General features: G+C 43.8%; 1 protein-coding gene across 21 annotated transcripts in view; it reads left to right on the top strand.

The window, feature by feature from the left end:
* The window catches only part of CFLAR (CASP8 and FADD like apoptosis regulator), an 81,058-nt gene that overhangs the window by 23,608 nt on the left and 34,178 nt on the right, over positions 1–23,272 (top strand). For 3 of the 21 annotated variants that reach the window (XM_067741030.1, XM_067741031.1, XM_067741017.1), the window contains exons 1-4: positions 2,500–3,424; positions 18,252–18,663; positions 20,777–20,882; positions 22,450–22,585. In XM_067741030.1, the coding sequence (XP_067597131.1) occupies positions 18,302–18,663; positions 20,777–20,882; positions 22,450–22,585 (604 nt within the window). In that variant the 5' untranslated portion in view covers positions 2,500–3,424; positions 18,252–18,301. The other 18 variants (XM_067741034.1, XM_067741035.1, XM_067741021.1 and 15 more) reach the window with 17 other exon arrangements.

Raw genomic sequence — 23,272 nt, 5'->3', positions numbered from 1 at the left:
AATGTTCATTTATACTGTCTCATAATTATATAACTGCCTTTTCTTTTTTTTAATTAATTTTTATTGGAGTATGGTTGCTTTACAATGTTGTGTTAGCCTCCACTGAACAACAAAATGAATCAGCCATACACATACAGATATCCCCTCCCTTTTGGACTTCCCTCCCGTTTAGGTTACCATAGTGCATTAGGTAGAGTTCCCTGTGCTGTACAGTATGTTCCCATCAGTTGTCTATTTTATATATAGTACCAATAATGTATATGTGTCAATCCCAGTCTATAACTGCCTTTTCTGATGTTCTTTTCTTTTTTTTCGTATGAATTTGAATTACTGTCTGGGGTTATTTGCTTTCAACCTGAGGAACATCCTTTAGTATTTCTTGTGAGGCAGGTCTGCTAGCACAAATTCACTCAGTTTTTGTTTATTTGGGAAAATTTCACCTTATTTCACCAACTTACTTTGATAAGATTGTTTCTTGGATGGAGCACTTTGAATATGTTATCTCATTGCCTTCTGGTTTCTCTTGCTTTTCCTGAGAAGTCAGTTATTAATCTTACTGGCATTTATTTGTAAGTAATGAGTCATTTTTCTTTTGCTGCTTTCAAGATTTCTTCCTGTCTTTGACTTTCAGCATTTTTTCTCTATTGTGTCTGTAGATCTCTTGCATTTATTTATCCTATTTGGAATTTGTTGAGCTTCCTGGATATGTAAGTTATAGTTTTTCAATAAATTTGGAAAGTTTTCAGCCATTATTTCTTTGGATTTTTTCTGCTCCTTCTTCACTCTCCTCTCCTTCTAGCACTCCTATTATGCACATGTTCGTGTGCTTAGTGATGTCCCACATTTCTCTGAGGCTCTTTACATTCTTCTCTGTTCTTTGGCTTGCATAATCCCTATCCATCTACCTTCAAGTCAGCTTATTCTTTCTTCTGCCAGTTCAAGTCTCCTGTTAAGCCCCTAATGAACTTATTTCAGTTATTGTACTTTTCAACTCCAGAGTTTCTATTTAGATCATTTTTATGGTTTCTGAGTCACATCCCTGTTCTAGGGGGCTGAATATCTATTGATATGTTCTATTTGGTATGACATGGTCATCATACTCTAACCATGTTTTTCTTTAGTTCTGTGAACATGTTTATAATAGCTATAATACTTTGAATTTTTTTTTCTGATAAATCTAACATCCTGTTGCTTGTAAAGCAGTTTCTGTTGCCTGCTATTTTTCCAATGTATGGGTCATACTTTCCTGTTTGCTTGCATGCCTCATAATTTTTTGTTGGAAACTGGACATTTTAGATAATGTATTGTAGCAACTCTGGGTACTTGTTTCCTCCCCACTCCCCACCCCCTCCACCCTCTCCACCCACCCCAACCTCCTTATTGTTATTTGCTTGTACATATATTGTTCTACAAATAAATCTAATCAAAATCTGGCCCCTTTGAAGCAAAAGTTTATGAGGTCAGTGTCTAATATTTGTCTTACCCCAGGAGGGCTTCCCTCAGCTGTCTTTATCTTTGATTCTTTCCTGCAAACTAGCCAGTTTACAATTTAGCTCATATCTTGAATCTCCTCCCAATTGCCTATCACCACAACCTCCAGGTTTTTGAGAGCACCCTTTGGCTTGTTATTTCTCCATGCTCTGTTGCAAATGAAGTCAGTTTCTATGGGAAGAGATTAAGAGCTATCTGTTTTATGGACCGATCCATAAAACACGGCGGGGGGGGGAGGCGGGCACAATCACTGAGTCTGGGCTTTGGAGCAGGAGGTGGAACAATGGCAAGCTTCTCTCAGACTCACATCCCTGTTCTAGAGGCTGAATTCTAGGTGAGGATGCGTAGTAGCCCGAGGTTTTCTTGGCTTTCTTCTTCTGGCTTGAACCACTACTACAGCAGCTGAGGTAAGGGTGATTAGGACCCCAGTATTCTCAGCGCTCCAGCCCAAGGTAGAGCCTCTGGTGCATGAGTGGGGCTGGATGGAAGAAAGAATCCTCCATCTCTCAACCACATTTATACAGGACTTAGGCTCAGTATCAGGTAGCCAGGGCCAGGCAGGGTGAGAATTGTTGACATCTGCCCCTCCCACTGGGAGCTTGGGAAGAGGAGGCCCAGTGCTCCCGGTTTAAAGACAGAGTGGGGACTCCGCCTTGCAGTTGGGAGGGCAAAGAGAGGAAGAGGGCTTGGCTGAAATACCACAGACTCTCGCCTTTCTTACCAATTTTTCCTAGATTTTCTTGAATAGATATTTATTTGCTCTTTTAGGAATATTTCCAAGGCTGTAAATGGTTGTTTTTGCTTGTCTTAAAACGATTTTCATCAGTTTCATTAGGGAGTGGGTCAGCAGAGCTCCTCATGCTGTCATGCGGTGGTGAATTTTTCTTGGTATTATTTTTGCAACTTTCCTGTAAGTTTAAATATATTTAAGAAAAGTTTAGAAACTTTAAAAAAATCACAAGAAAGTCGTTATGAGGAATGAAGCATAAAGCGCTTTTACATATGCTCTTTATTATTTTCCAAGGCATCCGTAACAAACACTAGAAGTGCAGTAAAGAGCAGGACCCCATGGGGGCCTTCCCGTGGGACAGGCCTCCCCCGCCATGTCCTCTGCTGTAGCTCCTCTCTGAAAGGACCTAGATAATAGTATTTGACGCACATTTCCTGAGTTGTTTTGCAGATGCAACCCCCCCCCACTTCAACAAACGGAAGATGTTAACTGACGACCATGAGCACAGAGCCCCAGGCCTCCTGAAGCCTAAAGACTGATCATGTTCACCTCTGTGACACCACCCCACTACCTCACCATCAGCCAATCAGAGAATTGTGCAAGAGCTGATCACGTATCCCGCGACACCTCCACCCCCTACTTGGCTTTTAAAAGTGTTTTGCCGAACCAGGCTTTTTAGGGCACGGGCCACCTCCTCTTCTTGCACGGCCTCACCAAAAACCTTTCTCTGCTCCAAACTCCAAGGTTTCCGTTTGTTTGGCCTCACTGTGCTCTTGGGCACATAGAACTTGGCGTCCACAGTTTGTTCTGTCCATAGTGACAAGTAGATCTGCGTATTTAGGCAAACACCCAGAGTTCACAGCAAGCCTAGTCAGAGCGGGTGTAAACAGGAAACAGCAGGCAGGCGGGTTGTTGAACAGCACGGCAGTGTTTCAATTCAAAGGGCTGGTGAGTGGGGAGGGGTCTCTGGGTCTAACACAGTGAATGTCAGACCGTCAACCTTTTAGAGGGTTAAAGCTTTTGTACGATACGAGAGAAGACCAAGGTGAGCAAGGCGAGCGCACGCGGGACTGGCCAGCAAAGCCACATCCGCTTTCAGGCTTTCGGTTTCTTTGCCTCCATCTTGCCTGCGATTTTCAGGTATCAGAGGAGTGAAGTCTTGACGGGTCGCAGCCAAAGGAGAGCCTAGCCGCGGGCAGGACGGTACGTGCCCGCGCGGGACCCCGCAGCTCCCCACCCTCCCCAGCTCCCCGCCGGACGCCAGGCCCCGTATCCTCTCGCGTTCCCGGATTGGCGCTTCCTTGCACTCGGCCTGGGCAGGGGGTGCCTGGCAGGGGCCAGGGGAGGGGTGGGACTTCTGGCAGGTGACTCAGTCCCGCCGATCTCTTATCTCCGATTTGCCCCGCGGGCACCAGGCGGGTCGGAGCGCCCCCGCCCCGATTCTCTGCAGGGGCGCTTGAGTCTTCCGGGATTCCGGTGCGGTCGGAGCGGCGGATCGCCCAGACCCAGTGACTCTCGCCCCAAACTGAAGCACTAGAAAACGGGCCGTGGGCTTTATGGCAAGTCCCCGGTGTCCTGCCTAAGGAAGGACACCGGGGACCTGCCTAAGAACATCCTGAGGGTTGCCCAGTTCCGGGGGTGACCTGCTCAAAAGATCTGGCAGCCTTCCTTTGGCAAAGTTGAGAACTAGGACATTTTGTGCAGTAGTGTGTCTTGGCGGAAGCAACAGGAGAGGCAAGAATTTTTTTACTCTCTCTCCTTCCCGCTGCCACCCTTTTCCCCTTCAAAGCGTCTGGGGAATGTCTGGTCAGGGCATATTCTTTTAAAATATTAACAGTGGAATGCAATAGAACAAAGACCATTGAAATTAAGAACAAATTTTTGGTTCAGGTAACAGGAAGTAAGTTCAAGGACTCTAAAGCTCTCGAATATTTTCATTTGTTGACATTTGAAATTTATTTACGAAACGAGAGGTTGTGCCAGTAGGGAACCTGTTGGACACCGACAGACCATGATAATCTAAAACTAAGACCAGACCGGTCTCTGGCAGGCTTGGCCTGCTTCAGATAAGAGATTTCAGATAAGAGAAACTGAATTTTTGGTAATTTCCCTCCGGTGGTTCCCCTAAATGATCGTTAAAAAGTTTCATGGGGAGAGGCTAAAAACTTGGGCCAACTCCAAAATTTAAAAAAAAAAAAGAGAGAGAGAGAGATTCGGGTTTGGAAGGGACTTTTTTTTTTTTTTTGCGGTACGCGGGCCTCTCACTCTTGTGGCCTCTCCCGTTGCGGAGCACAGGCTCCGGACGCGCAGGCTCAGCGGCCATGGCTCACGGGCCCAGCCGCTCCGTGGCATGTGGGATCTTTGCGGACCGGGGCACGAACCCGTGTCCATCGGCAGGCGGACTCTCAACCACTGCGCCACCAGGGAAGCCCTGGAGGGGACTTTTAAATGTGTCTGCCCTACAGAAGTTGCATTTTTAATATTAATACTTATTTTACTTACAGCTTCTGGGTTGGACGTCCTGATTAAAATGGCTTTTCCTAACGACTTCTTGTTTTACATTTGTTTGTAACTGACATTTACACTTCATTTAACAGTATTACTACCTGGCACCCGCTCTCGAAGGTGAATCCACCTGCAGGGCCGCAGGGGCTGGGTGCCCCTTGCTCCCTGCCCGCTGGGAATCTTGCGCGACTGGAGTGTCGGGAGGGTAGTCGGCGGCAGTTTTTTTTGAGCGGTGGCCGAGGGCCGATTGGCAGCTGAAATGGAAGTAGGTTTGATCCCGGGGGGCAGGCGGGTCCCAACCCGGTTCTTAGTGGGGTGGCGGAGCGCAGCGGCCACGCCCGCTGGTTCCTGACCTGACGCAAGTAATTTCCCGCAATGCCAGGTGGGCTGTTTGCCCACACAAGGGAGAGTTTACTTTCTGGAGGGACACCCGTGTGTTCCTGTGGAGTTTTTAAGGTGTAGGGGCGGAGGGTTCTGGAGCAGGAAGTTTTGTTTGGGCTGTGCGTTCCTGGCGGGCTGCTGGGAGGAAGCGCACAGAGGCTTTATGCCTGGCTTGGAAGCCGCCTCTTGGCGCCTGCGATGCTTCCTCCAGTTCCTGGTGCTGTCTGGAGTACAAGTAAGTCCCCCACATACAAACCGGAGCACGTTGGTTAAGTCCAGCATTAGCTTAGGTACCCAACTAACACAATTGGGTATATAGTACTGTACTGTAATAGGTTTATAATACTTTTAACATAAATAATACATAAGTACGATCGTGTCCGGCAAGGGTGGGCGAGGTTCCCGGCGGAAGCCATAGGGAAGAGCAGGCGGCTGCCCGGGGGTGAATGGACAGAGAACCCTTTCTCCCGACCCGCGCCCCCTGCTGGCGTCGCCCTTATCTCTGGGGGCGTCGGGGCACTGTCCTCTGATCCCGGCAAAAAAGGCTTGAGTCTCCCGTTTTCAGCCCTTCCTTGAGCCTCCTTGGGACTCATCCACAGCACTCCAAGTCGCCAGGAGTGTCTTTCGCTTTTTACAATCTCAGGAATGAATTCTTTTTGGTTATTTCTTCCTTACAGGACGCCAAAGGCTAATTAAACTCGTGTTTATGGACTGAAATGCCTCCTTTCCTTTAATTCAGTATAATTCAGTGTAAATATATATTGCACTCTTCAAGGCCAGGCAGAGTTCTGGGTGGTGGGAACATAGAGATGGATCTGAACCTGTTTTTTTTTCCCCACAGAGAAAAAAATCACGGAGTGGTTGGGGAGACCCAGCAAAATTACCTGCAAAGTTAACTTGGATTCAAGGCAGCCTAGAAAAGGGTCTAGAATCAACAGTCTAGAATGAGAGGAGGCCGGTTGGGGCAGGTTGGGAAAGTGGTAACGGGTTACAGAGTAAATCAGTTATGTAAGAAACACTATGATTGAAATGACCTATTTCTCCTTTATATTCGGCTACTGCCACCTCCTCAAGAAAGACTTCACAACCCTCCATAGAGGAAGTAAGGATTCCCTTCCTCTATACTTTCCTATACTCAAGGGCTATCTTTGCACTTACCATAGGATTGCATTTAACACTCTGTATTGTAATATTTTTTCTCTTAAAAAATTTTCAGTCAAATTGTATTATAATTATCTGGGTTAAAATACATGCAAAGTAAATAGAGAAAGCCTGCAGGGGTCCATTCCCTAAGATAACCAAAAGTTGCAGTTTATTGTCTTTTCCAGACATTTATGCACTTAAATACAGTCTAAGTATTTTTTTTAAATATGTAGTTTGCTCTCTTTTATTTTTCTTATTTTGTATGATGCTATCAGTAATCATGGGGATGTCAGAGAACTGTCCTACTTGAGGAAAAACTACTTTAAATTTTAGGAACTTTTGAGTCCATACTACACACAGAGGACTGGCCTGGAGGTTTGGCAAAATGAAAACTCTCACCCATAAATCTTAGAGTTTTAGAACTTGTGATAAGTGCAAAGGATACATTTTTAGCCACATGTACTGGGAAGATGTACCTTTTGCTAAAAGGCCAGGGGATGTCTGGTGAGCTTGGCTGGAGACATTGTATTCTGTCTGTTCATGATGAGGTCCTGTCTGCTCCCAGGAAGCCCTGCATGGTGCGTCACCCAGCTCTTAAGCAACAGCATTGTTACCCCCCTAGAATTGCAAAAGCTTCCTTTCACGAGCTTTGTCTCCTGGATCTAACAATCAGGTTCCAAGTACGGTTCTTACTCCATCACCAGCTCCATATTCATTGTAGATTATGAAAGGATGAGTAGGCATTACACAAGTACAGGCCTGCTGGAGCTCTGTAATGATGACCAGTCTGTTCAAGGCCTAGCAGGGTGAGCTTGGTGATCGTGATCAGCACCCACCACAGCCTAGTGCAGATGAGTGGGAGCTTACCATATATGATAGTACTCAAGAAGAAAGTAAAATCAGTGATATGAAGCAGGAGGAGATGACCTGATTTAGGAATCAAGACAACTTTAGGAAGAGATGCCTTGAAAGATGGTATAGAATTTCAATAGGCAGAGACTGAAAAGAGGGAAAGGGCTTTCCAACTGGAGGCAAGTGCTTGAGCAAAGATGTTGGGACAGAAAAACACTGTCCAGGGAACACTGAGATAAGTGTCTTGAATTAGATTGGGCAGAGGAGGGGAGGTACTCTGAGGTGCTTGGGCTCTGTATGAGAAGTTTGCCTTAGTGAAAATAACTTTGATTCAGGAGGAGTGGGCCACTGCATGAAATGGATTTCTCTAGTGACTCTGCTCGTGTTTCTGTATCCATCTAGATGATTCATGATCTCCTTTCAATCTTGATCTTTTCTCCTTCTGGGGTTCTTTCATTCCTTCATTTTCTGCAGCCCGTATGCAGCTGTTACGAAACAGGGACGTTATTTGAGGTAATGTTATGCTGAAATTTGTGGAAGTTTCCCTGAGAGTCATGGGGCTGAGCCTCATCAAAGAACTTTATGCCATTTTATAATTGGGATCATCTATAGTTTGTGGGCAATTTGCTATAATTGAAATGCAGTGCTTGGGAAGCCAAATAATTTTTTAATGCATACTTTTAGCTGTTGATATATTATGTATCAGTAGCTAAAAGTGTGCATTAAAATTATTAAATATTAAATTTAAAAAACAGAAAAATATTAAATTAAAAACTACACATTAAATCTCAAATTGGAATGTGTTTACGCTTCAGCCTCAGTACCTGGTCTTCTAGACTATGTTTCTGCAGCATTGCAGAAATCAGAACCTACATGATGACCTATTACTAAATACCTCATTTTAAATATTGGGGGAAAAGGGCACAAAGTGGCACTTTGTACACTATCTTAGGGTTAAAATGCCCACAGATGTAGTAAAGGTGGGTTCATTATTTCAGCTGCTCGAATGGCTACACACAGAGCCCACACCCACAGGTTCCGTACACGGATGGAGGAGGAGGAAGGTGGGTCCTGTTATGTTCAGGGATGCACTGAACTCCTGTGAGGTGGTCACATTCTTTTTGCCCAGGATCATGTAACCCCTTCTCCTTTATCTTTTTAGAAACTTCTGGGTGACTCCCTCAGGGCCGTCAACTTCATATCTCAGTGGGGATTTCCGGACACCTGAACGCTCCAGGTTTACATGCTGGTTTCTGCAGCTGGCAAGGCAGGCTTCTCCCCACTGCGGCTCAGTTTTGTAACGTTGCTGGGAAATTACATTTGCTTGCAGGCTGTGACTCAGTGAACATGACCTTGCTTTCAGGCATGCCATGACCAGAGCAGTACAAAGAATGGAATATTAAGTATGTCTATCCTTGGATAGGTTTAAGTATGATGGGAACCAGTCATGCTGGCAGCTATCTACTGGGAACGTTATGTGTTTTCAATACCAGATGGTTGGAGGCAAAGTTGACATTCTGTGAGAAAGGCTGAAAAGCCTGATTTAACCACATTTTACTGTCACCTATCGGAGCTATGCTGGGTGCCACGGAGCTAGGTACACAATATGGTGGTGGAACAAAGAAGCTACTAACCAAGTCTGGATGAGTTCTTCCCAGGAAAGCTTTACACTTAGGAGACACTTCAGCTGGCCCTGCAAACCGAGTACGGTTTTGCCAGGCAGGTAAGTGGAAGCGAGTAATCCAGGCAAATGTGCAGAGGCGCGGGAAAGAACTCCTTGTTGAGGTTTGTTTGAATCCGAAAGTGCAAGGTGTGTGTTAATGAGAGATGAATGCAGATGCTAGACCAGGAGGGGCCTTGAATACAAAGAAAATCGGAAACTGCAATGGGAGATGAGGAATCACTGAAAGGTCTGAATTTAGGAAAGTGATTTGGTTCAAGCAAGAGCTTCCGGAAGTTCATTCTGATAAGATCTGTTTGGAGAGGGTGAGGCCATAGGCAGAGGGAACAGAAAGGCCAGGGTGAGAGGTGGATGCTAGGGCACACCCTCATTTAAGAAGCAAGTGTAGGGGCTTCCCGGGTGGCGCAGTGGTTAAGAATCTGCCTGCCAATGCAGGGGACATGGGTTTGAGCCCTGGTCCAGGAAGATCCCACATGCTGCGGAGCAACTAAGCTCGTGAGCCACAACTACTGAGCCTGCGCTCTAGAGCCCGCGAGCCACAACTACTGAGCCCGCGTGCCACAACTACTGAAGCCTGCGTGCCTAGAGCCTGTGCTCCGCAACAAGAGAAGCCATAGCAATGAGAAGCCCGCACACTGCAACAAAGAGTAGCCCCTGCTCACCACAACTAGAGAAAGCCCGCGTGCAGCAACAAAGACCCAACGCAGCCAAAAATAAATAAATAAATAAATTTATTAAAAAAAAAAAAAAAGAAGCAGGTGCAGAAAGGGTGCTGAGGAGTCAGGGAAGGTTAGAGGGGGACCGTGTAGAATATAGTGGTGTGAGATCAGCTAAGGGAGAAGAGTTTCAAGGAACAGGTCAGAATGCTTGGGTAAAAGAAGACTTCCATGTGACCTTGGATGTGGCCACTAGGAGGTCACCAAGGCCTCTAGAAGAACACTGTCAGGTGAGGACACTAGGGTGAGGAGAGTTAGGCACTCACCTCAGGCACAACATTTAAGGGGGTGGGAAAATCAAGATAAATAATATTTTAATGCAAAATTTTGAAAAAATTGACATGAATGCAAAAGACCCATGATGAACAAAATATCAAAATTTTAAATAAAGACAGTATCCGCATTACTGATTCTTCCTTTGCCTCATGTTCCAATATGGCACTGAGTGTCATTGTGTAAAGGATGTGGGGCAGGGAGGATGCAGGTGAAGCCATATTGAGGAGGGAACTGAGAAGTTGAAGGAGTTGAAGTACACATTACAGTCTGCCTTTCTGAAATCCTAGCTTCACATGAAAGAAAGAGTGAAAGGCTGGTTGGTCTAGGGGATATCAGGCTGAGGGGGTTTTTTGTTTTCTTTATTTTTAAGATGGAAGAGACTGAACATGTTTACAAGCTGAGGGGAGGAGTCCCTGAAGGTGGAGAGAGGTTGATGAAAGGGTAAGCGCAGGGGCTTATGGAGACAGGAGGGCACAGGGGAAGTGGATGGCCCTGGAGGATGAGGAACAGCAGGGGAAGGTAGCGGGCTGCCGGAGCTCACTCCCCCCCCCCCCCCCCGGTATGCCGGCCTCTCACTGTTGCGGCCTCTCCCGCCGCGGAGCACAGGCTCCGGACGCGCAGGCTCAGCGGCCCTGGCTCACGGGCCCAGCCACTCCGCGGCATGTGGGATCTTCCCGGATCGGGGCACGAACCCGCGTCCCCTGCATCGGCAGGCGGACTCTCAACCACTGCGCCACCAGGGAAGCCCCCGGAGCTCACTCTTGATTAGTGGCAAGCTCATCGATGAAAAGTGGCCCCAGTGCGTGGTGTTAGGATGGAAGAAAGCTGTGAGAGGGTGTTGAAAGGAGCTGACCGCAGTCCTGGAATAGCATGCCGAGCAGCAGTAAGGGGCCAGCTGAGGTTGAAGACTACAAGCGTGTGGGGTGATCTTTCCCCTGCGTTCAGCACGACTTCTCCTCTAGATGTATGAGTGGTGGAGGCTCACCATCTGAGGATGGGATGTGGAGGTGATCATCCCAGTTTGCCCGGGACTGAGGAGTTTCCTGGAACATGGGACTTTCAGTGCTCAAACTGGAAAGTTCTGGCACACCAAGGTGTTGCAGAGCTGGCAGTCAGGCGGCAAAAGGGCAAAAAAGAATTGAGGTGCTGGCCAGAAGAGGGTTTGTAGCACATGCTCTAGGTCCCATCTGGGGAGCAAAGGAAGTGAGGCCGTCACCTGGTAGCGACTTACAGAACTCCATTTATTCGTTCATTCAAATACTCATTGAGTGCTTACTAGGAGTCAGGCACTGGGGTCTGTGCAGAAGATCTAACCACAAAGAGGATAAAAATATTCTCATGGAATATCCTTCTCTGGTGGCTAAGGTCAGTTGGTGCCCAGGACCCACTCCCACTTCCGTCTAGAGGGTAGCAAACTACAAACTGCCTTTCCCAGACTCCTTTACAACCAGGATGTGAATTAAGGTGCATTTGGGCAAGATTTGTAAACAAGTGGGGTAGAGGCCAATAGCTGGCTGCTTTTGTTCAATTCTCTGCTGGCAAGCATGGTGGTGGTGATGTGGGGATTTGGGCAGCAGCATTATGAAGTCCAGTCACCCGCTTTGGAGGAGTGGAGGCAGATGGGGTGGCAGTTGGCCCTCTGATCTCGGGGTCACTGCCCGAGGTGTTCTTGAGCTCTGTGCTACCAATGATGGCCTCCTGCTTCCTCGCTGCCTTGGCTGAGACAAGATCTTTCTGGGAGCCCTGGGAGTCTTTCTCAGAAGCTCACTCAAGGGCCCATTTCTCCAGCCCTTACAGCAGTTTTGTAAGCGCCTATTTCAATGTATTTCTACTCAAAATAACTGAAGTGGTTTCTGCTTCTAGCACCTGACACCCTTTCCATTAGCCAGTGGAAATGAACCCTGGTGACTTACATCTGCTTTGTTTGGTGTTTTCAGTGATCACTGGCAACTGCTAGAGAAATGAAACTGGAGCTGCTCTGGCTGTGAAGGTGGGGGACAGTTTGTACCATTGTGGAAATTCTGTGGGGGTGGAAAAGGAGAGACAGTCATTAGATTACAGTTTGCCAGTGAGGGGGTACAAGAACAGGGGAATTTCTTAAACATTCTAAACACATACAGCTGCCGGTTTCCCCCAGTTAGGAAGTGGGAGTGAAAGGACACTAACAGAAATAGCAGTCAATCTGGAGGACTGGGTGTTTGAAAGCAGGAAAGAGAAAGAATTGGGCTTGGACAGCTTCTTTGTCCCTGAGTGAGGTGAAGCCCTTGACTTCAGAGGAGGTGTGTGGTGCTGAACTAGGAAGTTCAGGTAGAATGGGGCTGGTAAGTGGTGGGCACTATCCTTTCACCAAACTCTAAAGAACTTATTCTACCTGCCATCCCCCTCCCCACTCCTTCTACCCTGTCTTTTGAACCATGTTAAGTAAAATCTGACTTGTTCTTTTTGATGATAACTTTGGGATGCCTCTAGGCTTTCTTGTTCTAAGGATTGTCTATATATACATCAAAAAAGCTCTAAAAGCATTTTGAATGCTGTGAGATAGTTTCTATATGGCATACTCCGGTTGTTTTTTTTTTTATGTAGTACTTGTTAACTGGACTGTAAATGCTGAGTGCAGAAGAGAGAGAGAGAAATGCCTTTTTCAGTTCAAAAACTTACAGGGTTTCCTTTTGGCTAATTATCGTTTTCTAATTTTATCGTACTGTGGTCAGAAAATATGGTCAGAGGTATATTTATTTTACTATCTATAGACCTGTTGCCAAGTTTATGAAGTAAAATGTTACAAATTCAGTCATTTCCCCTTTGTATTTTTATCTAGTCACATTCTGTTAATCCCTTTTAATGTTTTCAGTATACACACACACACACACACATATCCCTAAACAATATATGGTGTTATTATTAACATTTAGGACCTTAATGTAAATTAATTATATGGTATGCATGCTTTAGCAACTTTTTACCTTAGCAAAAATATTTGTTTTGTTGTTTGGTTTTTTGTTTGTTTGTGAGATTCATTCATGGTTTTTCATTTTCAGGGCTGTATAGTGTTTCGTCAAAGGACTGTGACATTTTATTCAGTCTCTTCTTGGTAGACTTTTAAGTGGTTTCCATTATTTTGCTATACCATCTATTGCTGCTTGGAACATTATGTACATGTCTTGGTATATCTTTGTAAGAGTTTTAAAAGGATATTCACTTAGGAATCAAATTTTCATGTCATGGAGTAATGAGTGCTTTCATCTTTACCAGGTATTGCCAAATTATTCTTCAAAGTGGCTATGTCAGTTTATAATTCCTCCAGCAATGTAAAAGGTTTCATATTTCACTGTATTTTCTCTGACATTTGGTAACAGATAATAGCATTTGGCCAATGTGAAATAATATCTCACTGTAGTTTAAATTTGCATTTCTCTGAATACTGTTTTGGTTTGAATATCTTTTCATATGGTTTATGGCTGTTTGGAGCTTTCTTTTTTTCTGGGAACTGCCTATTGCCTATTCTTCCCTTGAGTTGCTTGTCTTACGCTTATTGATTTGCAGAAATGCTTTCTACATTGTGGATATTAGTTCTTTGTTAATTAAATATGACGCGTTTGTCTTGAGTCTGCTCTTTATCTTTTTTTCATTTTTAAAAGGATGTATGCTTTTTATGTCTTACAAATTCATTTTTGTAATTGTAGGTTATAATAATATTCTTGGAGAATCTCTTCTAGAAATTTTATGTCCAGCACTTTAGTACATGTGGAACTGACTCGTAAATGGTGTGAGGAAAGGATCCCAGTTTATCCTCTCTATATGTATGGATACCCAGTTGTCTCAGCACTATTTCTGGACATTAATGTCCTTTCCCTGTTGATTTACAGGACCACCCTAGACATCTGTGTGTGGATTAATTCCTGAGCTCTCATCTGTGTATTAGTTGTTTTATTATCTATTCCTTGTCATATTACTATACATTTGTATTAAATCTTGATATCTGCTAAGGCAACTTCCTCCAACTGGTTGTTCTTAAAGCTTATACTGGTTATTCTTGGCCTTTCTCCTTCATATCAGTTCAAAATTAGCTTGCCACAGTCCATGGCAAAAGTTTTTGGATTTGGATTTTTGATTGGGCTTAAATTTATAAATTCATTTGAGAATTGATATCTTGATGATACTGAGTCTTCTGTCCATGATTATTGTACATTTCTTCAATTATCTGTCTTAACTGAAGTCTTCAATAAAGTTTTATAATTTCTTTTTTAATGTCTCATGTATCTTTTGTTAGATTTATTCTGCATACCTTACAGGTTTTGTTGCTGTTGTAAATAGTATCATTTTTTCTTTGAAATATACATTTTCTTCCTGTTTTTTGCTAATGTACAGAGATATAATTGACTTTTATTTATTAATCATATATCTCAAAACCTTAACCTCTTATGAATTCTAACATTTTGTCTGTTGGTATACTTGGGTTTCCTATCCAAGTAGAAAATCTTATTGCATGTGAAGAATGATAGTTGCTTCTTTGGTTCCGATGCTTATACTCTAACTAACCTTTTTTTCTTATTTTAGTGCTAAGCTCTGTCCTCTAGTACAATGTTGAATAGAAGGGATGATCATACATATACTTGTCTTGAGCCTCATTTTTAAAGGAATGCTTCTAACATGTCACCATTAAGTATAATATTTGCAGTGGACTTTTCTCTTTTTCTCATAATTACTATTGGACTGTGTATAGATTGCTGCCTCATAAGTCCCTTGCTTTTAATCCATAGAGCATCGTTTTTAGAGAACTCATGTCTTTATTATATCGAATCTCCCTATTCATGAGCAAGGTAAAGCTCTCCATTTATCTAGATCTTTATTAATGTCTTTCCAATAATATTTTATAGTTTTTTCCTGTTAATGTCTTGCATATCTTTGTTAGAATAATTCCTACATGTTTTAATGCTGTTGTATATGGCAAATCTTAAAGAACCAGCACTGTGGTTTTGAGTTGTTTTTTCTTTTTGCCCTCCTACAAGTTTACTTACTTTCTTAAATGCTCAACTATATATTTGAGCAAATGTTTTTTATGTTTTATGTAGCATTTCAGTGTGTATTATAGGCATTTTTCTTTTTCAGATTGTCTCATGCAGCGTTTCTCAATTTTGGCACTATTGCCATTTAGGGTTGGATAATTCTTTGTTGAGGGGAATATGCATTGTGTAATGTTCAGCAGCATCCCTAGCTTCTATTCTCTAGATGCCAGTAGCACCACCTGGTTATGATGACCAAAAATATCTCAGATTTAACCCAAAATTGTCAAATGTCCCCTGAGGGGCAAAATTGCCCCTGATTAAGAACCATTGATTTGGCCTGTCACATTTCAGAAATTGCCCTTATCTTCTTGAAATTTTGTTTTAATTTATTTTTTTTGGCGGCATTGGGTCTTTGTTGCTGCACGTGGGCTTTCTCTAGCTGCGGCAAGCAGGGGCTACTCTTCGTTGTGGTGCACGGGCTTCTCATTGCGGTGATTTCTCTTGTTGGGAGCATGGGCTCTAGGTGTGTGGGCTTCAGTAGTTGTGGCACACGGGCTCAGTAGTTGTGGCTCACAGGCTCTAGAGCGCAGGCTCAGTTGTTGTGGCCCATGGGCTCAGTTGCTCCGCGGCATGTGGGATCTTCCCGGACCAGGAATTGAACCCGTGTCCCCTGTATTGGCAGGCGTATTCTTAACCACTGTGCCACCAGGGAAGTCCCTTGAAACTTTTAAGATGCTTATTTTAAACTCTTTCAGGTGTAGGTTCCTAGGATGTGAGTTTTGTTTTGTCTACTGTCGTGATTTTTATGTTTATGCATGGTGATTTTTAATCATGAGCTCACCTCCAGCAGAATAGATGTTTCATATCCCCTGGGTTGGGAAGTTGACCTTATAGGGTGGTTTGGAGTTTGCCTCTCAAGACCTTATGGGCTTGACTTCTAGTAAAAATATTGCAAGGCTTTTATAAAGGATATAACTTATATTACTGGAGCCATAACAGATAATAAAATAAAGCTATAAACAAAATTATGAATAAAATGTATGTAACGAAGACATACACTTACATGATGGTTATATGTAAATTATATATTTTAAATCTTTTTGTATTGTTTTTGCAATATTTATTTTTTGCTATTTATGGTGTCTGAATTGTTAAAAGCACCTCAAAAAAATTTGTATTCAAAAAAAAAAAGACCCTATGGGCTTCCTTAGTCTGAGAGTAATTTTTATGTTAATTTCTTGGTTTGGGCTTAAAAGAAACCCCAACAAAGTAGTGATTTTTTGGACTGTAGCCCTACTTCTTCCTTTCATGCTCCCCTCTCTCAAGTGCCTATCACCTCTAGTCCCAATTAACTGTCCCCAACACCACCCCAACATATAAGCACTGGTATTTTGCTGCATCTGGTTGGCCTGGGTCAGCACAGGATCTGTAGTTTTCCTTTTGATATTTTCTTTGACTATGCCAGATGCTACCACCGAGTAATTTGGATTTTACTGCCAAACTATACCTTTGTTAGTACAGAGGGAAGACAGCATGCCTGTTCTCTTGCTGATTGTGCGTGACTGGCAGAAGGCAGCCTTGGGTGTAATGGCTGGAGGAAATGAACTGAGCAGATGATATATTTGGCTCTCACTGTTGTGGCCTCTCCCAGCCACTCCGCGGCATGGATTTATTTTAAAGTCAAATATTTAAAATTTTTAAAAACCAAAATTTAAAATAAATGTAATTTTGTTAATTTCAGACATTAAAGTACTCACTAATATTTTCATTGATGGGGAACTCTGGGACTCTAGGGAAATTATGCTTCCTCTAAGAATCTTTGAATTTTTCTTTTTCTTTTTTTTTTTTTTTTTTGCGGTACGCGGGCCTCTCACTGTTGTGGTCTCTCCCGTTGCGGAGCACAGGCTCCGGACGCGCAGGCTCAGCGGCCATGGCTCACGGGCCCAGCCGCTCCACGGCATGTGGGATTCTCCCGGACCGGGGCAGGAACCCGTGTCCCCTGCCTCGGCAGGCGGACTCTCAACCACTGCGCCACCAGGGAAGCCCAATTTTTCTTATTTTTGACAGCAAGAGCTGTTTAACATCCCCTATATCCCTTTCTGCTTTGACTGCCAGGAAGCTCGGGACAAATTCAAGGTCTACTAAAATCTGTTTAGGTCTTTCTGGCCTGCATATTTGCATTGTATTCTTTATCCCTCCATCTCATTTTGACTTTCTACCTAATATTTTTCCCCCTTGTTCTCATATAAATTTTTTTCTACTTACATGTTTTTATTGTAAGATGCCTCATCTTTTGTGAACTGAGATTGTATATAAATATATAAAATAGATTCAGTGTTCCTTTGAGTAAATCCTGATATATAAATACATAAATATGCTTGTACACAAAAATGTAGCAACAGTTAGCAACTTACAGTTAGGTTGTTTTCCAGTTATCTTTTGCTAAGATTAGCTTTTAACCTGAAATGCTGTCTGATAGAAACAGATAGGGTACTCTCCTAGAACATAAGAGCTTATTTAACATAAAATATAGCTATGAAACTTTAGAGTAGACAGTGACCCCCATTTGCAACTTAAATTTTGAAAGAAAATAGGTTGAGTTCTAATGCAAGAAGTTAAGAATAGACCCATGGCATGAACTCCCCACCGTTCCCACCCAATTCCCAGAGCTTTCTGCAGATCTGCTCAACCTCCTTCCTTCCACTGATACCATCAGGAACTCTAGTGATAATTGCTGTTCCGCAGTGTGTTGTGAGTGCAGACTTCTGACTCTTCCAAGGGGCTCAAGGTCCAAAGAGGTGATCAAAACTTGACAAGGCCTAAGTTCAGCTATGGTGGCAGGTCCTATGAGCATTCATGATGATGCTGTGTAAAGGGCCTGGGTTTTGGGAGGATGGCAGCAGGTGTGAATGAAGGGTTTCAAAGTAGAACAACTGGAAAAAAGGGATGGGGTAGGGACAGAAACCTGTTTTCTCCCATCATTTTTGACACCTTGCAGAGGGTCCCCTCTGCTAAGATTTGTATTTGTTCAAGCCTACTGGGAGGTCACCGAAAAGGAGTTAACCCCTGTGACCTCAGTTTCTGTCATCCAGAAAGCAGCTTAGTCATTGGGCTTTTCCTCTGCCCCCACCAAGGTCAGTCATTTGCCACTTCATCATTAATTCCCTAGCAGTGATTTCCCCCTTACCACACTTCACATTCTGATAAGTTCTGATAAAGCACATGGGTTTTTTGGGAAATAATTTGTCTCTGGTCTCATTTCCTTTAAAATGTAGGTTATCTTCTTTGTCAGTCTTGAATTTGGGGTCAGTCTCTTTGTCTACTGAGAGGATCGCTTTCTGTAGACTTAACAATATGAATTTAATCTGCTAGTTTAGAGAGACCATCAAGAAAGGAAGAGCCTATACCTAGAGTTTTAGGCAAAAGTTACTTTGATAGAAGGATTTAAAAAAATTCCCTTTTAACCACAGAACTCCTCCATTGGAAAGGATTCTGAAAGAAATGAAGAAAACCATCAGAAATGCAATCGGTAGCTTCATGGCCTTCTGTTGACTGGACTAGACTTTTCTTACCGCTGTTCCTTGGAATGACACTGTACAGGATGTCTGCTGAGGTTATCCATCAGGTGGAAGAAGCACTTGATGAAGATGAGAAGGAGCTGCTGCTTTTTCTGTGCCGAGACGTTGCTGCAGATGTGGTTCCACTTAATGTCAGGGACCTTCTGGATGTTTTAAGAGAGAGAGGAAAGCTGTCTTTTGTGAGCTTGGCTGAGCTGCTCTACAGAGTAAGGCGGTTTGACTTGCTCAAGAGGGTCTTGAAGATGGACAGACCGACAGCGGAGGCCCTCCTGCGCAGGCACCCACATCTTATTTCGGACTATAGGTAATTCATCAGGCCCTCCTGAGGCTGGACTGGTGGGAGGGAGGGAGGAGGTCTAGACTTCAGAATCACAGAAATGAGGACAGTAAGAAAAGCAGCCTCATTACTTTCTCTACCCACTGATCGTCTTGCCACATCGATGTTACTTCAGTCCTCTGAACTCTGAATTCTTAGGACATGTCTGCTTAAAGTAATTGGGTAGAAGATCAGAATGAAAGTGGAAGGGTTGGATGGTATGTGTTTGCCTGATGGGTAGAATGAGAGAGAGAGGAGTGACTAAGAGCTAGTACTCTTGCAGGCCTCTCTGAGTGTGAGATCTGCTGTGTTCTTTGCTAGCCTGTGATGTCAGAGCCTGGTAATTTCCGGTTACTGAGAAAGGAAATAACAAGCCTGACAGCAATCTTCCTGACCTTTGTAGAGCTCTGTGATCCTTCCTGAACCCCCTCCGGTCTTTCCCCTGCTGAGGAAACTAGTGGGGTGGGTTTGCTTTCTGTGAGGTCCCTGCTCCCGGAGGCTTTGGGGAGCCCAGATTGAACGTTTCTTCAATTAACCATCTCTAGACCCCCTTCAGTTCAGGAGAGGAACGGCCACTGGAGTCCCCTCTAGTTCAGACAGCCTTTGAGTTGTTCCTCCTGTTCACATAATATTCTCTTGGAGGTTCAGAGGAGCACAGAAACCAGCCGAAAGGCTGCGTTTCTGGGGAAAGGAAGATAATTTGTAACCTTAAATCAGTGATTCCTTTTTCTCCAGACCACCAGCCTTTAGTTATATTGATAATATATATTTGGAGGGGACGTACATGATTAAAAACTATATTAAAGAGAGTTGCAAGCAGTGTGGCCTTTGGAACATATATGAGATTTGAGGTCTAAAGTCCTGTTTGAAGCCTCAGAACTGTCAGTTACAAGCCACGTAGGCTGAGCCAGCCACTGACATCAGTTTTTCTACTTCGTTTTTCTACTTGTGAAGCTAAAAATAATAATATCTGATTTCACAAGTGTGTTTGTGAGGATCGATTGCGATCATTTAGTATGTGAAGTACTTTTTAAAAATTATTATTATTTTAAATTATGTGAAGTACTTTTTAAAACTGGGCAGCACTCTACAAATATAAGGGTTTAGTATTGTTGTTGCTGTTATTCTTGATCATCTTCCACCTCTCCAACCATCATGATGTCATAATCTTCTTAAAACTTTTCGGCAGGCACTGACTGGGTTTTTGTGAATAAGTCAGGGGACTCTCTCCATCTCTTGTTTCCTTGCTGTGGTGAATGGAGGTGGTTCCTTTGGGCCTCTGAGTAGAGAGGCCCGGGAGTGCTAGATTCATTGATTCTTCTGCTGAGTGGGCTTTATTGTGGGTTGACTTATGCCAGGCATTTGGTAAGCCCTAAAGCAAAAGGAATGAAGACTCTTCCATCCTCAAGAATATTAGAGTCTAATTGGGAAAACAGGCTTCTAAGTAACGACGGCAATGTCAAGGTAATGATGACAATCGTGAGGTGTCCCTGGGAGCCCTGATAAAGCATGATGGTAACTCCAACTGGAACAGAGGTGGCTAAGTCAGAAGGGGCTTTCTGGACAGAGATATTTACAGTCACAATCCCCGGGATCTAGATGCCTTTTAACCTTCGAGTTCGGGCGTGGGCCAATAGCCCAGGTGTTACTTGGCTTCACAATCTTGTGACTCAAAGTACTGTCCCTGGCTTAACAGCATCCGTATCACTGGGGGTTTGTTAAACAGAGAAGACAAGATCACTTTGAATTCTATTTACATCTTGCGTCTTAGTCATTTAGGTTCTTCATTTATTTCATTATTACTTCTGGGGGAGCTAGGGGATTCTTTGGGGAAGTTTTTATTCTCTTTTTCTTTTCATAGCAGTTGTAAAAAGAGGTACCATCTCCTATTGAAAACTGGGGAAAGGATAAATTTGGTTTTTGACTTCCCTTAAGATCTCCTCCTGGGGTGATCTAAGCTTTCTGTTTTCTTGGGGGCGCATTCAGATGGGGGCAAGAATTAATCTTTTAACCAATTATTGGCATAGAGGAGGCCTAGGCTCTTGGTGTTCTCAGTAGGACTGATCTCTGAATTTACTGAAGAAACAAATCTGGTTTACAGGGTGCTGTTGATGGAAATTGGTGAGGGTTTGGATAAATCGGATGTGTCCTCATTAATATTCCTCATGAGAGATTATATGGGCCGAGGCAAGATAGCCAAGGATAAGGTGAGTTTTCTTTCTTTTTCTTCATTCATGTTCCCAAGAGCCTATCGGAAGTTGGAGGGGTGCTCTCTATGGTGTGAAGAGAGGGAAACAGGTACTTAAGCAGGGAGGACCAAGTCGGGGGTGAAGGTGGGAAGGGAGAAGAGTATGGGTTTTATTTTTCATAGTAACATTGATAGGAAGAAAATTGGTTCATATATTGAGAGGCAATAGAGTGATATCGGCTGGTGTGGCCCCGGGTGTTTCTTTCATCTTTGTATTTTATCCTTTATTTGTGTAAAATTCATAGGCCTGGCTTATACATCAGCTTCTCTCCCTGGTTGACAGATCATCTGGGAGAGTTAGGGAGTCCCTTCTGCTCATGCTGAGTAGAAACAGGAGGAAATGCCGGTCCACTCCCATCTTGCTCTCTGACTGTCATCTATTTCTCCTCAGCGAGCTCAGGGTCAGTGTGGAGTCATTAGGCTGCAGGGTAGCTGGGCAGGGGTAGGTCCTTGAGACTGATGTATCCAGGGAATGGCAAAAGTACAGATTTGGGGTTGAAATGAGGTAGGGGTGAAGATCTTAGGGATGCTGTGATTGCTGGAAAAGTATATAAATTCCAGCTGGCCTTATATGGTACCTCTGACCTATGGACAGGCCAGGGAAAGCTCGGGTCTCTAGTATGTGACAGTATGTCCACCAAGGACCTGCTTCTGAGGACTCTGGTAAATCATTGCTTAAGAATTTCCTCATGTTCCTTAATGATTGTTGTTTCATTTCTGAAATTTGGAAATATAGGGTGACTGTATGCCCCCACCATCAAATGCAAAATCGGAAGGAAAATGAAAAAATACAACTCCTTTTATGGTGTCCCCTAATCAATTTATTTCCCAATCATTTATGTAGATTTAATTAGCATTATTAATTTAAAAATAAAGATAGCACATTAGTAACCAAATGTTAAACAGAAAGGACATAACACCAAAAGCAGTGCCTATTTCTGAAATACAGTTCTTTCACAATCCCTATGGTCCAGGGTGAATGAGTAGCGAAATACCCTAACCGTGTAATTTCACCACCTCATGTCTGCTGTGTCAGAATGAGTTGGAATTTCCAGCATTGATTAAAATATTTTAGGGACTTCAAAACTGTATCATTAGAATTTTTCTAGTAAAAACGTTTCCCCAGCTACCTTCTCACTTCCTTTTTTCAGTAAAGCCCTCAGAGTTTTTCAGTATAACACCAGCCTGGCTTTTGGGAAGAGACTGAACTTGGGAGGATTTTATTTTCAGGCCTGCTCTCTCAATCCTTCACGACACAAATGGCCCATGTATCTATCCCCAACCTAGGTACAGGTTGGCCCCCCAAAGACTTACCTCTTTTCTGAGTAAATTCCAGGAGTGTAATTTGCTCATGGCTTTGGAGGGACTATAAAACAGAGAGGTCTGGTTTAGGATCACTGAAGGTCACTGAAAGGGCTCCTCTGGTCACATTTTCTTGCTCTAATAAATTACACAACCTGAGGTTTGCATATGAGGCCTAATAGTCAGCCCTACTGACATTTGTTTCTTGTTGGTGGTTCTCTTAGAGTTTCTTGGATCTTGTGATTGAATTGGAGAAGCTAAACCTGGTTGCTCCAGATCACTTGGATTTATTAGAAAAATGCCTAAGGAACATCCACAGAATAGACCTGAAGACAAAAATCCAGAAATACAAGCAGTCTGGTAAGCAGCATTTTGGCCTCTCTGTGGCCTAAGGAAGTATCTGTGCACAGTGGGTTTCATTGGTAGAGACCCATGTGTTGGACGAGTGGATGGAACAGAACCCGAAGGTCCACAGCTCCCACCAGCCTGTGGCTAGAGATCAGAACCGTTTATATCCTCCATACCCCCCCATCTGCTAACTTCATCACCCAGCACCCCTGACCACACAGTCTTGGCCCTCTGCAAAATGCCGCCAAGCAGTTCTTAACATTTTGGTCTTCAGGAAAGAGTCTGCACCCGCACTTTCTGTACTGGCTGGTGGCGCTGTGGGCACTCAGGGCTTTTGAGTCTATGCTGAGCCCTGCTGCCTTGCTCCAGAGTTTGGCCTGACTTGGGATGATATCCTATCGCTGGGGTCCTATAACTGCCCTGCATATGTCTCCAGTTGCACAAAACCTCCTCATGCAAAAGGGCATCTTTTCTGCTGAGAACCTCTCCTCCCATAAAGGGGACCAGCTCACCCTGGCCTTCTCTCTCATGGCACCCCTACCCGTTGTCTATTAGACTCACACTCAGCGTGGGCTCTGCTAGCAGTCTGCTACCACCACAGGGCATGACTGATACTCAGTGATCTACACACAGCCGTGCCCCAACCCCCCCAATGGCTAATTCAAGATCAAGAACAGGAGTAGAATTTTTAGTCTGTTC

Source organism: Pseudorca crassidens, chromosome 6 (assembly GCF_039906515.1).
Source record: "Pseudorca crassidens isolate mPseCra1 chromosome 6, mPseCra1.hap1, whole genome shotgun sequence".
In the NCBI taxonomy this organism is placed as follows: Eukaryota; Metazoa; Chordata; class Mammalia; order Artiodactyla; family Delphinidae; genus Pseudorca; species Pseudorca crassidens.
Note: the sequence above shows the minus strand (reverse complement) of the source record. Positions and strands in the feature narration are given on the sequence as shown.